Source organism: Lingula anatina, chromosome 3 (genome assembly GCF_051362555.1).
Source record: "Lingula anatina isolate TDL-2025a chromosome 3, LinAna3.0, whole genome shotgun sequence".
NCBI lineage: Eukaryota > Metazoa > Brachiopoda > Lingulata > Lingulida > Lingulidae > Lingula > Lingula anatina.
This window is the reverse complement of record NC_141769.1, coordinates 8923768-8937970: the sequence shown is the minus strand read 5'-3', so window position 1 is coordinate 8937970 and position 14203 is coordinate 8923768. Positions and strand designations below refer to the sequence as shown.

Sequence of the window (14203 nt, the reverse complement as noted above, 5' to 3'; positions counted from 1 at the left end):
TCCCCAAAGACAGGTACGTTTTTCAATCCCCATAACGTTACGTTCCTATCTTTTATTGTCTAAAGGTAGATAGCAGAAATTACAATGTCATATTAGATACAACCGCCCTTAGGATCACACCCAAAGTAAAAAAAAAATCCAAAGTGCCCTTCCACATCCCAAATCATGCTACGTTTCACGTTCCTAACTCAAATGACTTATACCAGCTGTATTATACAATGGATAGATGGCAGAAAACGCAATGTAAAAATTAGAATCGACCACCCTCACGGACGAACACAGTCCATTAAATTATGTAAAGATAAAAAAACTCCATACAATCATTAAATTAAAAGAATTAAAAGCCCATTAAATCATGTAAAGATAAAAGACCCCCTGCTAAATCGGCGTCTAGCATTCAGCTGTTCTACGAGGGAGGACACCACAATTTAATATTACCGCCTTCGTCCCCCACCTAATCAGAGTACAGAAAGGGACACCCAGACACCGCAACACGACCTAGGCGAGTGACCTAGAAGCTTTTTTTTTTAATCATTATCTCAGGGCTTTCAACAACAGCTGCAGTCGTAGTACTGTGCACGCCCATAGGGACCTATCCCTGAATATCATTTTCCAAAGGGGAATTAAACAGAGGTATAAGTAAGACTATACCACACCACAAATCCAAACTAGGATGAACCTCAAGCGGCACTTAAAATCATCTACCGATCTACCTTGTTAAATGTTCTTTTTCGACAGGGGATATTCAATACTGTACACCAGTGCAAATTATTCAGTGGGCACACATTCCTCCTATTTAATCTTTTCATTGGTAGTTACCACTATAAAAACTGACACTTGCGAAGAAAAAATACAGTTGACAGCTAAATTGCTGGTATTTACCTTCGTTCCTATTCAGTGCGAGTGGTCAAATAATGTGTTTGCCGTTTAGGCTTGAGGTCAAGGGTTTTGCAACAGTGATCTACAGGTACAAACATATATAGGCTAACCCGTGTTGAAGGCTTGTCGCCGCCGTCTACAGGAGATAATTGCAGTACGCGGTAGACGCACACGCTGTTAGGCACGTAATTTTTAACGAGCACACCCTAATGCTAATTGTGTGTGAATTTGGTGACATTTGATGGCGTCTTTTCAATTTTATAGACAATTTCTTTACATCTGTAGAAGTCACAGTGAAACAGTCGATTTGAGGGGGTACCTCTTATAAATTTTACTAAATGGTATAAAATGTGTATATTTTCACCACTATTTTGTATTTTTTTAACCATTAATCATGTTAGACACGGTATCCGTAATAAAAAGCACTATTTCTAACAGTTCACAGCTGTGAGGTGATCATTTGTAAATAAAAGTACATGGAAATGGGGGTGGGACAACCTTTTTGACCAATGTTGTATATACATTTTCATCGATTGTTCTAGTTTTATCCTTCAAGCGAGAAAATTAGAGGAAACTGGAAGGTTTTTTCAGTGTATTGATTATTTTTATGCTGATTTTTACGGCAAGCTACTTTAATAAAACTGTAACCTTTATTGCCGCCCATTCGTCTTCAAGAAGAGTCAATGTAGGGGAGACCGGGGCTAGTTGGACCCCGGGGTAAGTTGGCCCCCCGTCAATTTATGACAAAGTAACTACGAAGTTAAAAAATTGGCCACATACTCTTGTAAAGTGACCGTAGCCTACAATGCAAAGGAGGTGTCGGACGTTAAAAAGTTTTACTTAAGCGGTGAGTCAAAATAAAGTATTTTTGCACCTAAAAGTAATTTTGTTAAAGAGATTTAAAAATCTATTTCATAGGCTTTTGATCGAATATAATATATGTATAGGGCAACAAACTGAAGCTCAATGTTTCAAGTTTCACAGAGACGTATCATCGTTGCTCATTCTAGCACCATAAATGGCTGCCATCCTTTAAAATAAAAAGTGTGCACCCGGGGCTAGTTGGCCCACTTGACTCGGGGCAAGTTGGACCCTCATATTACCCACAAACCTTTGCGCGCAACACAGCTAGAGGCCATTGTTGAAACAAACTCAATGGTTTAAAACTGAATATGTTACTTTCTTTTAAAACGAAAATTTATTATTCGTTTTCATTCATTAAAAACCTGTTTTATACCATTATTAATCAATTCTTTATTAAAATAAAACAAATTCATCGATAGATATTCTGCTTCTTGCAACACATACCCCCCCCCCTACAACGTGACGTACGGAAACCTCAATAAATCTACCTCATTTGAACTATTTATTCATCAGAGACTCTCAAAAGTCAATTTAATAAATTAAAAATGTATAAAAATGTATTGCAAGGCGTTTACGTGGGATATTTACTCCATTTTTGTATAGGGGGCCAACTTGCCCCGTGGCGGGGCAAGTTGGCACCCCCTGACGTCAACTGCGTTTTTTGTCAAATTGTGAGCCATCTGGCATTATATTTGAAAAATAATGACGTTGCATACGTAGCTTAGTTGATGAGGCTTACTTTGAAACCGGTTTTGTTACTCTAACTCATTCCTAGTTGGCTCTACAAGGCCAAAAGTGTCTAACTGGGCCAACTAGCCCCGGTCTCCCCTATACATGATTGATGACAACGGGAAACGAGGATTCGGGTGTGAAAATAGTCGAGAATGTTCACGGCAATAGAGTGACATCTGCTATTTTTTATTCATGGGGATATATCGGTTTTACGGTCTGAATTGCAGGATATGTAGGCGTTGAAATGATTTAGGCATATTTTCGATGTGTTTAACATACTTTCAAAGACGCTTTACATTTGGTTTACAGAATGTATGAGACCATCCCCACAGATATTTAGATCGATCTCTCCCCCTGGGGAGTCTCACTAGATTGCTGTCGGCTTAACCGGCTTAAATGTCTGTCCCGCCTGCTAAAAGCTGTAAGGGGGTAATTAACTTTTGTGCGCGCTCGGCTCCGGGAAGCTGACAGCAATTTAGCGTGAACCCTCAGGGAGTTATGTCGATCCAGATGGACCGATCTAAATCTGTGGGAACCCAGTCTATGCCAGGATATATTGATTACTGCATACAGACAGTTGTGAGGGGCGTGATCATTTCCTCCATACCACAGTTTTATTCGTAATATGTCACAAGTAAAACTTGTCTCGTCTGCTGAGGGTGCTAGGGTGGCCACACTGATCTTCCAAAGTTTTCTCCACAATTAGCGCAGAACGTAGTTTATATACTAGTACTTGTACTAGAAATAAGGTGCGTGTGGCTGTCGTAATTATCGGGATAGGGTAGGTGACTCATGGTTTCAACAATAGATGGAAATCGGTGTGATGACCGTGAATTAAATATTTTGTCATATGTTAGGGCATTTAAATGATATATTCAAATTACGGTGAAATAGCACATCTATCGATTGCATCCCCGTAAACCAAGATTCCAAGTACTTTCGTGGCCATCTCAATCTGAATGTGCAACCTACATGTACGCGTATGAGTGAAATGGACTTCACAATACCCACCCCACGACTATGAAAAATTAGATAATACTCCGCGATACAAAACGATTGTCATGTTGTAAATATAAGAAAATATTTAATACGGTAGAAATGAGTATAAAAAACTTGTTAAAATTTCAAGTTAGATGTCGCATGGCGGCGTTTCAAATCGTGCTACTTTACCGTTATTTTGATCTAGAATTATATAGAATCGAATTAAAGTATCCAATCAAGCTAACATAAATTTGGCCGACAGGCGCTTACAAAGAGAAACGAGCGGAATTTAGTGTAGGTTATAATGTCTTTTATTTAATTTATGAAATCAAAAATGTTTCAAAAATTTTGGCTCTGCAAAATAAAAAAATGTGGTTTCGGCAATAGTTTATTTTTGTGAATGTAACATTATCATTAAGCTCACTATGATTATACATACGTGGTAAAGGAAATTTCATAGTTTACATGATAGTGCTCATTTCGTCTTCGAGCACCTATTTTGCATAAAACGTTTTGGTATTCAGGACAAGAAAGTGACACATGACTGTTCTGTTATGGTATTAACGTGGCAACCAAACAAAATTTAGTTTGAGGCCCAATAAGATTTTGAATCAAAAAAGGAATAAAAATACAATTTAATTAGTATTTCATTATTTAGAAATCCTTACAGTATTTCATTTTTTAGAAATCCTTACGAAAAAACAAACTGATGCCATTCTTATGAGCCTGAGATCAATGTTACACACAGGCCACACACTGCCTACATTGTAATTTATGCAAAAAACCCACACAAAAACATCATTATGGCCAATGCAATAACGGCATTGACGTTGAGAATAAATCTCCACTTTGAACTCTCTATCATCGCGGCCATTCTAACGGCTGCATCATTTACACTGGCTTGAGCTATTTCCGGTATGCCACAAACGAAGTGGACCCAATGTCGTAAAATGGTCGTTTTTGTTTCTGTGGACATCGACTCCTCCTGGTGCTCGATCTTGTTTTCTTCTGTACCCTCTGAAAATTTAAGAGACATTCATTTGAATTGTGCGTGTCTTTGTAACGTGTCTTTGTTAAATCCGTGTACATGTAGGTCCCCTTATTTGCAGTGTAATATTACCCTACCAAAACCGCGAAGAATATAAAGCTGCACTGAGCCGTTTTTTTATTTCTATGTTATTATTTTGAACAAATATCTTTCACAGTAACAGTATTCAATAATGAAGTGCTATAGCTGGTTTTTGAAATAATTTTTGTAGGTTTTAACAACCGAATGTGAGGTGCAGTGGAATCAGACAAAAATCAAAACCAATATCCTACAAAACAAATATTACCACAATTTTGCTTCAGTGCTGACGAAAGCTGTTCACGGTGTTTTTCTGATACCGTTGTATATTTCTAAAATGTAGAGTATGGTTGGTGTATATATACCCGCAAATTATCCCTTTGATTTTTTTAAAAAAGACGAGTTATCACTGTCCATCCGTTTTTTGTATCAACTGGGACATTCTAGTTCTCTCCGAGAGTTAGGCCAATGCTTCGCGGATTGCAATGCATAAACTAATGAATAACACTAAATAAACTGGTCATGTCCATCATCCAACTGATGACGGTTCATTTTGCAAAAATAATTATCAATAAGAATGAGCAGGGGGAAAAAAGAACACCCATCTATATAAATAGTAAGGTATGATTAGTAGCAACAACTGTCACATTAATAATAATAATAATAATAATAATAATAATAATAATAATAATAATACATTTTATAAAACATCAAGCAAAAGAAACTGCAATTTAGCAAAATGTATTGAACAATTCTTGTCCTACCTAATATTTGCTCTTTCGCTGTTAACTCCTTCATGCCGTTGATACCCGTTTCAGACTTCGTTTCTTTTTCTAAATTTGTGTCTTGGGATTTCTGCACGGCCACCATAGGAACCGGGTTGTAATCAGGAGCCCCGGTCTCCGAGGCGTAGCTGGACACGTCAACGGCATCAGAAGGAGAACCAGCTTGTATTCCCCTGAATGCGTCCCACCGTGTTTTCCACGTGAGTCCACAAAGCTGGGTAGAAAAATGCGTTAGGTGAGACAGACATTGTGTTTTTATGTGTAGACGGTGGCTTCATATTGATAACATAAATCCCTTCCCCGAGGCTCTCAAACCCGTGTTATTACCTGCTTAAGTTGGACAACCTTTCCCTCTTTCACCCCTGAATTCTAGAACATAAAAAATACGTGGTAATCAATGAAGTAAACAATGTTGATTTAGGAGAATGGGGGATACTAATGTAACGTACATGTATGAAGGATAAGATAGAGGAGTAAAACAGTAGACCCTTCCATGCTTTTATTTACCTTCTTAAAATTCTACAAAACAATAAGAGATTTTTTGTCTCATTACAAAAAATCTACATTTTAAAAATGAATGAGAGAGAATTTTGGACGTTTAATCAAATAAAAAGTAATAGCCTATTCCAATTTCGGAATACAAAAATGTACCAAAGCATGCTTTACCCTTTGATCCAGTGGTTTGGTCAGCAAGCTGACCACAATAGTGACCAAACTTGTCACCACGATGGTCAAGGAACCAAAATAGGAATAGTGGACCTTGTAGAGAATTTCTGGTCTGGTCTCTGGTTCACCGCATTTTGGGCCTGGGAAACTGAAGTCAAGAATCATTCTGATGACTCCGCACGTGTGACCAGCCAAGATTCCCCAGAATGCACCCTGAAAGAGCCAATCAAGGATTCAAACACTTCCTTTAAAAACTTTTTATCAGTATTTCCCATTTCCCTTGGCAAGCTGTTGCGCCTGTTTGCAAAGCACGTGTAGAACCGACATTAGAAGCTCTTTGAAAATAAAACCAGCCAAGACTATGAAATACCTGTTCGTTCATTCTTCCCCACGCTATTGCTAATAGGAACAAAGCCCCGATAGGCGTGCCGAGGTAGCCTTGCACGGCCTGGATATAGATGAACAGCTGCCCACCCTGGGATGATTTTACCAGCGGAATCCATAGTATACTTATCACACACATAAACAGGATGAACACTCTGAAAGAGGTTTAATAGGAAAATTAGAGATACAGTACGTAAAACATAAAAAATAAGTTTTCCTACGGCATTCTCGTAAATATTTTTAATAATATCAATAATAATGAAAGAATCCAAGCGATATTTTCAAAATTTTCAAAATTTCCGTGTGCCAACCATTTTGGGCAATAGTGTATATGAACCTTGACAGCAATTTAATTAAAACATTCATTCTCCATCATAACCGTTATGTTTTTAGGACATTCAAACTGACTCCTACTAATACATGTAGCATTTATGGCGGAGTTGAAATTTCTGAAAATTCCAAGGAAAGTTCCATTTTTTATGTATAAAGGTCTTAGGTGAATTGTATGCCTCTCATGATTTTCTACATGTAGTACCGTCCAACAATGAGTAGCTCTCGTTCAGTTGCTTTCCCGCGAAATCGTCTCCACAGGTCCAGAGTGAAGATAGAACTGGCGCTGTTGAAGATTGAAGTCAAAGAGCTCATGATAGCTGACATCATTACTGCCATTAACAGTCCTCTCAGACCTGGAATTGCGTATTATGGAATTGGTACCTGTAGTTATGCAGGGAACCTACTGTGTCTTATTGATTAACTAGTATATTTCACCGATTGAGAGGGCTTCTTCATGTGAATAACCCTTGCCAACACCTTAAAGCGTTCTTGACTGACCTTTCCCTTTCTTTATAATAACTGGGGAGAGCAGGGGCATTCCCCTTGAAGAACGGTACTACTGTAACTAGGTAAATCACACATTGTCCCATCTATCATAATATCAAATTCCTAATACGTAAATCTGCCGTTCTTAAAATCAGCACTGTGACCTAAAATCTTGCAGACCTGAACACAAAATACTGTAATCGTTTACTCCGGGAAAATCGTAAAGCTTCCTTCAAGATCACTATTGAAAATGCACGTATATAACCTTAACTAACGTACGCACCTACTGGCAAAAGAGTAAGTACCAGCTTAGGGTAAGCGATGTTGGAGCAGCCGACCGGATTGCCACAGTATTTCTCACATTCTGCAGGATCCACACACGCGACCTCCTCTGAAACAACAAGAAAACAACTAAAAAAAAATGACAAAAACGACATTTACCTCTGCCAGCGATGAAGGCCACGTTTTCATTGGCGTCGGTATGAAGAGGATTTTAGAGTTATTCACAGAGTTTTAGAATAAAATCCAAGAGGGATACAAGGGATTAAAACTACACATAAATCCATGTCTCGGCAAATTCTTAATTTTTCAAGGCTTCACCTTCCCCCTTCTCCCCCAAAAACACTATACCAAATAAAACGAGACAAAGCCACGCAATTGTTTAAACCTACATGTCACGGTAAATTTGTCCCCGTTTACCATGATTTACCATGTGGCTTCGCTCAGCAAAATCTTTGTGCCCCCCCTTCCACCTTACCAAAATCCCGGATCCACCAGTGACTGTACACATTGAGTAGCGGAAAACTTATTACATCTTCACTCACCAGGATAAAGAGCTCGTGCCATCATTCCGGGCAATATCATTATGAATATAGGGAGGAGTTTCAGGTAACCGGCTAGGATTGCCCCGCCCTTGGCGTGAGTGATGGATTTCGCTGCAAGGGCACGTTGAACTATGACCTGAAAATAACATCAAGCAATGGCGTTTAACAACATCCTCAGTTTCTATTAAAGGCACATACTGAGCACGTTATATACCTTTAGGTCTATATATATAAAACACGAAATTAATATAGCTGGAAATTTTAATTTTCCCAAAACTGTTAAAAGAATTTTTGTTTTTGATTTTAAAATTTCTTATTTTTGCTGTCAGTATGTAGTGAAATTAATCAATAACTGTCTCAAGTTTATGGTTTATAATATAATATTAATAATACATTAACATACGCGCAAAGTGGCGAAAATTGTAAATATCAATCCATATTTAATAACAATTCATATCCAATGTCAATTCATATTCAATATCAATCCGTATTCAATATCAATCCATATTCACCTGGTCAGCACACCAGTACCAGAGACAGCCAATGGTGGATTGTAAAATGAGGCCAGGCCATGGGAGGTCAGAGGTCACCGGGTCACGGAACATGTGGAATGCATCTTCCCGCGGAAAACCACACGTGGAGTTCAGATCACGTACTGTCGGTACTGCAGCCGTGTACGCCAGGATAAGGTTGTTGTAACCTCCCACCTTTACGAAGCCTGAATATATATATATATAGCATCAATGAAAGATGTATCATATTCTGTGTTAAACTAATTCACTTATTTTCAGTGCAATTTTAAATTTTAATTGCAAGTTAGCTACGACATGCTCATGTACAGCAAATATAACAAGACGTTCCATGAAAAACAATAGACGTACGAAGTGTCGAACTACGGAAATTCGATTATTACTAAATGGACCAGGGGAAATCTGACTAACAAGGAATAGGTTAAACACCTCGGAGAAATGCTGATTTGGGCGTGATGACGACACTCACCAATGGCCATAAGCACCACCGCCCCTATCATCATGACTATGGTCTGAAAGGTGTCTGTGTATATTACCGCAGCTAGTCCACCTGAAAGGATGATAAAACCGTAGACGAAATATTACTGGATTTATAGATATATCTGAGAGGACATAAACAATATTTGGAACAAGTGTTTGTAGAGTGAAATCCAAAAAGGCTTTTGACAAAATGAGTGGTATTATTTCATGTTCAACCAAAAGCCCATTCGATTTTGCATTTTTTAAATTCTGAATTCACGTAATTTTTAGCTGAATCGTTTCACACGTTTTTAAAATATATAATCTGTCCATTTTATATTTAACATTCATGTTATATGTGCTGAAAAATTAAACACACAGTTGTGTTAACATTCCGTTAGTAAGAATGTCTAGAGTAAAATCACCAGAAATGTCTACTGCATACTAAAAGCATGTTCCCATTATTTAGCTTTACCTTAGTCTCAGACATTTAATTGCATATAATAACAGTAATACACGTAAGATATATACAAATCATTCCTTTTTCCTCACAGGAGGAAAATATGGACATCCTGCGCATTCCCTAGAGTACACCAACGACCTGGATAGAGGAGAACTGGAAATGTTAGTAGACCAATGACCTAGATAGCGGGGGACTGGAAATGCTAGTAGACCTACCTAGCACGGTGAAGACGGCAGTGACAGCCAACAGGACGACAATGGATACATACATGTCCCAGCCCAGGGCAAGCTGGATAAAGAGGGCGCCTGCATAGATGCTAACCTACAGTGAATATATTTATATCGAGATACAGTACTCAATTCAGAAAGAGATTTTACTATATTGAATGAATATTTGAAATAATTTGCCAACTAAAAAGTACTGCCGATAAATAAGACGCCTGTGTGGATGCGCACCTAGAATGGATACCTTGAATGGGTACCTTAATTGCCAAAGACACTTCGAATCTATCTGAAGATTATGGTTCTATTTTACAAATTAATAGTTGCCTTTTTTTTCTTGCGTGTCTGTTGTAGTACCACATGAAAAGCGTAATATATGTTGAGATATTTATCTAAAATATAAATTAAACCTTTTCAGCAATTTTGAAAGTGTTAATAGGATAATACTGACAAAAAAGGGTCAATAAGCTTTCAAATCCAACGAGAATATGTAAGCGATTTCCCCAAAAAAGGTTGGAAGGCAAGTTCCTTACGGCAAGCTTGGTAACTATATACAGCACGAGGGCGATGAAACTGATGTACACACGGAGACGTTGGCCGCCAAAACGCTTCTGTAGGTAACCTGGTAACGTGTAGGCCTTAAACATACAACATTGTAAATTTATTTCTAAAATACCAAAAGTTTCACTTGAACATTTCATACCTATATACATGTACATGCAGTTAAGCGTCAAAATTTAGAAATGTGCATTAACTGTGGCCCTTACATACGAAAGCGTAATGAAAAATAATAGTAAATAGAAAAAAATAATGAAACAGTGTAAAGTTACGATTCCTTTGTACCTGAATAAGCAATTTTATCATTTGTGTTGCATTTTTGAAATACTAAAACGTATTGCCTTATGCTAACCGTATATCTCTTGCTGATTCCAATCTGAAGTTAAAAAAATCAAATACCTAGAGTAAAATTAAAACAAAGCATGTCTAATCTTGACCAGTTACACAAATGAAAAGAAACAGATAAATATACACTTACTCCGGATGCAAGGTAAACCGGCAGAAATACCCATGCAAGCAGCATGACGAGTGGCATGGACTGGAAAGTAAATATATTCAGTAACACTTTTCAGCCTTTAATTTGGATTAAACTAAGACCCAATATTCCCATCACCTCACTAGATTCAATTGTAGGTTTTTGATCTTGCTAAACATAAAAAAAAATCACTACACGTTTGGGATTACAAAAGTTCAGTGGATTTTTCGTATATTAGATATATTTGATAAAAAGACTTACAGACCACTCGTACATTACTATGGCAATGCCAGAGGCAGCTCCTGTTCCCGCCAGTCCGATGAAATGTTCGCTGCCGATGTTACTGGCAAAGAGTGAAGCGCCCACCTGGTACAAGGAAATGATAGTCACTGCGTGTGTTTAACTGGTGAATAAAAAGCTTGAATAAAGGCGCATAGGTTGCAATTAAATATGCGATCCTGGATATGGTGTTCCTAATACTAAAGGGAAAGCGTTGACATTTCTAAAAAAACTAAGCTACATGAGTTTGCGTCTTAAGCGAGCAGCAGCAGATAACCATGCACATTATTCAGACCCAGAATGTAAAAAGCGAAATAATACACGTCAGACAAAATAATGAAATAAAATAGAAAACGAAAAACTTAAAGTGATAGGCATTATCACATGTCTCACCCTCACAACTGATAAGATTTTTTTCCGAAAATTAGTCTCCCAATGAAAATACAAAAACATAACTGTGCTTAACAAAAATTGGATCTACATAGGTTTTAAACACAAAAATTCGACTCTCTCTCTCTCTCTCTCTCTCTCTCTCTCTCTCTCTCACACACACACACACACACACACACACACACACACACACACACTAATTGAGAATCTTACCGGCCACCAAATCATATCTCTCCCAGCGAGGAAGTACCCTTTGACGCTGCTACGGTTTGGGCGACATAAAGACTGAAAAATGTTATATATATAAAGAAAGCTTTATTAACAATACCTTTAATTTTAAGGCACGAGTACTTGAAACTAAAATTTACACATATAAAGACATCCACAAAATGCATGAAATAGGTGGATAACGAATACAACCCATGAAAAGTACTATTACTGTATCATAGAAAAAAAAAACATTAAAAGCCGCCACGGTCACCCCCTTATCAGACTTATCAGACTATAGCCCCTTTCACTTCGAGCGATATACGTTTCCGAATCATTCACCGGTCCGAGCAAGTTATTACGTATACTCTACGGGAGCAGGGTTAATCCCTTCCTCAAACTCCAGTGCACGTTACACCGAGTACTGGTATATGTTAAAGACTGCATTCCTACAGATTTAGATCGATCCATCTGGATCACTAGGGGTTCACGTCAAATTGCTGTCAGCCGAGCGCGCACGAAAGTTAATTACCCCCTTACAGCTTTTAGTAGGCGGGACAGACATTTAAACCGGCTAAGCTGACTGCAATCTAGTGAGACTCCCCACGGGGATAGATCGATCTAAAAATCTGTGGGAATGCAATCTAAGTAACTCTTTTATTTAATCAAACCTTTGTCAGTCTCTCACACTAGGGCGATTAAAAATACTGTGCTGCTTGATGAGAAAATGGTGTTATTATGTTACATCAACAATGGAAATTTATAGGTCATGTTAAGGTGAACAACAACACCCAACAACACCCACACCCACACTCACCCAAAGTCCCACTGCCAACACGAAAACAAAATAGAGCACTACAACCAAAATGTCCGCCCAGTGGTCCAACCCTTGCTCCATTTTATGGTCGCGCCTGGACAGCTATCAGATGATGACTAGGAGGTGAAGTTGATCTCGCGATTGAAGCGGATCTCCTTCAATTCTGAAGAAGATATAGAGCATATAACCACAACAAGGGTCTTATTCCTTAGTGTAATTGTTCTGCTGACAACAAAACGATAGCCTAAAATCTGCAGCCGCAACAAGACACCCGCATGTTGCTGCAAGCTTCCTCGTCTTAGTAGTTTTCAAATGCAGTACTTCCCACGTTTCCTAACACTGGCATCTCACCGCTTTGTTGGATAACTTAATGAATTAAAGATGTGGTGCAGCTAACTTGATCCGCTCTTCCTGCAAACGAAGGGATTTTATTAAGCAATTGTTTATTCAGCGGAACAACTTGGTTACGCGGGGGAGATAGGGCTGTTTTGGTCAAATCAAATGGCCCACTTAACGTACACTTAACACCATATATCAATATCTGCCCTGATATTCTCAATATTCATACAATTACCAGTAAAGTAATTAACTGTTTATGTTCAAAATAAATCAAGTACCTATATAAAACTACAATTAAGAGAATTAATTGTATTTATGTAGCAAATGGTTTGTTTTAGTGGTGCTATTAACTTTTTGGTAATACATCAACGTTTTGTTTGGGTCTTGTGTCTGCACATTTTGACCTTAAGTAGTTGACCAAGACAAGGTGTTAACAGATGTCCAGGGTTAAGGAATGTCTTAGCTGCTGTGTATCAAGGCACACACAAGTATATTCTATGAAAGATGTTTTGGAGATTAATTCCATCGAGCTGCATTCAGTGTAAGGTCATTCAGCTTTGTAGCTGCGGATATATTTACCCGCAGTTTTAGCAGCTGCACTGTATTTTCATAAGCCTTTTATTTTCATTTGCGCCAACTTTTTGCTCCTATAGCTGTTGTGATTTCTCATATTTTTCATAATTAATCCTGGTTACATTTCATTAACATACTTTATTATTTTTATATTTAGCACTTATATAGTTTGGGGGATGTTTATTATCTCCCCAGTTTTGTAACTTTGTATCTTATTAGTTTTCGTCATTAATAAATGACAATTTCAGTCATATGGACTTATCCTACTTAATTTGGAGCAAAAACAGAGCTTCGTTGTGCTTGTGAACATTTGGCTACATAAAGTATTTTGTATGCTGTGCCCATTTTTGTTGAGGTATAAGGGCTCATTCTCTTGGAAACTAAGACACCTCCTCATGTTTCCAACGTATTCGTATAAATCATCAGCCTTTCTGTAGGCTAGGAGAAGCCGTGTTAAACTGTAAAACTGATTGCAATCAGCGAAAGTCCCTGTGGCGTTTGACCGATCTACACATACCGCTAGTTTCAATGGGAATGAGCCCCAAGAGGGGGAGATTTATATTCATCTGCACAAACGTAGACCATCTGTAACTGTAACTGTAACTGGCTTCATCGTTAGTAGCAGATTGCCAATTGTGAGGATGTGGTTTATATTCCGAAATTTCATTCATTCTTTTTTCATTCATTTGTATTGATCCTTTTTTACATCAACTAAAGTGTTACTACATGTACCAGAAGTGTTACTACAGATATACACTGTATAGGCCTACATGAAAAATCTAACAAATAATTCACAGATATTAGGTATATATTAAGTGGCGATTTGAATTGTAGTATTAGCATTTTAGTGTGAACGGTGTGAGCCTTTTAAAGCTATGCCACTGTCCAATAG

The 14203-nt window shown here is 37.9% G+C and overlaps 1 protein-coding gene across 2 annotated transcripts; it reads right to left on the bottom strand.

Moving 5' to 3' along the window:
* Positions 1-3826: 3826 nt before the first annotated feature.
* LOC106155732 (sodium/glucose cotransporter 4) lies at positions 3827-12843 on the bottom strand. Of its 2 annotated transcripts, XM_087009368.1 has the most exons (16): positions 12400-12843; positions 11589-11660; positions 10968-11072; positions 10710-10769; positions 10207-10311; positions 9668-9773; positions 9000-9080; positions 8513-8718; positions 8001-8136; positions 7460-7567; positions 6893-7043; positions 6344-6512; positions 5974-6186; positions 5635-5676; positions 5287-5521; positions 3827-4473 (listed from the first exon to the last, which is right to left on the bottom strand). In XM_087009368.1, the coding sequence occupies exons 1-16, from the start codon at positions 12478-12480 to the stop codon at positions 4229-4231; spliced, it is 2115 nt and encodes a 704-aa protein (XP_086865494.1). In that variant the 5' UTR covers positions 12481-12843; the 3' UTR covers positions 3827-4228. The 2 variants fall into 2 exon arrangements, with proteins under 2 accessions (XP_086865494.1, XP_013386157.1); XM_013530703.2 differs by lacking the exon at positions 5635-5676 and having other exon boundaries at positions 12400-12840.
* Positions 12844-14203: the final 1360 nt, after the last annotated feature.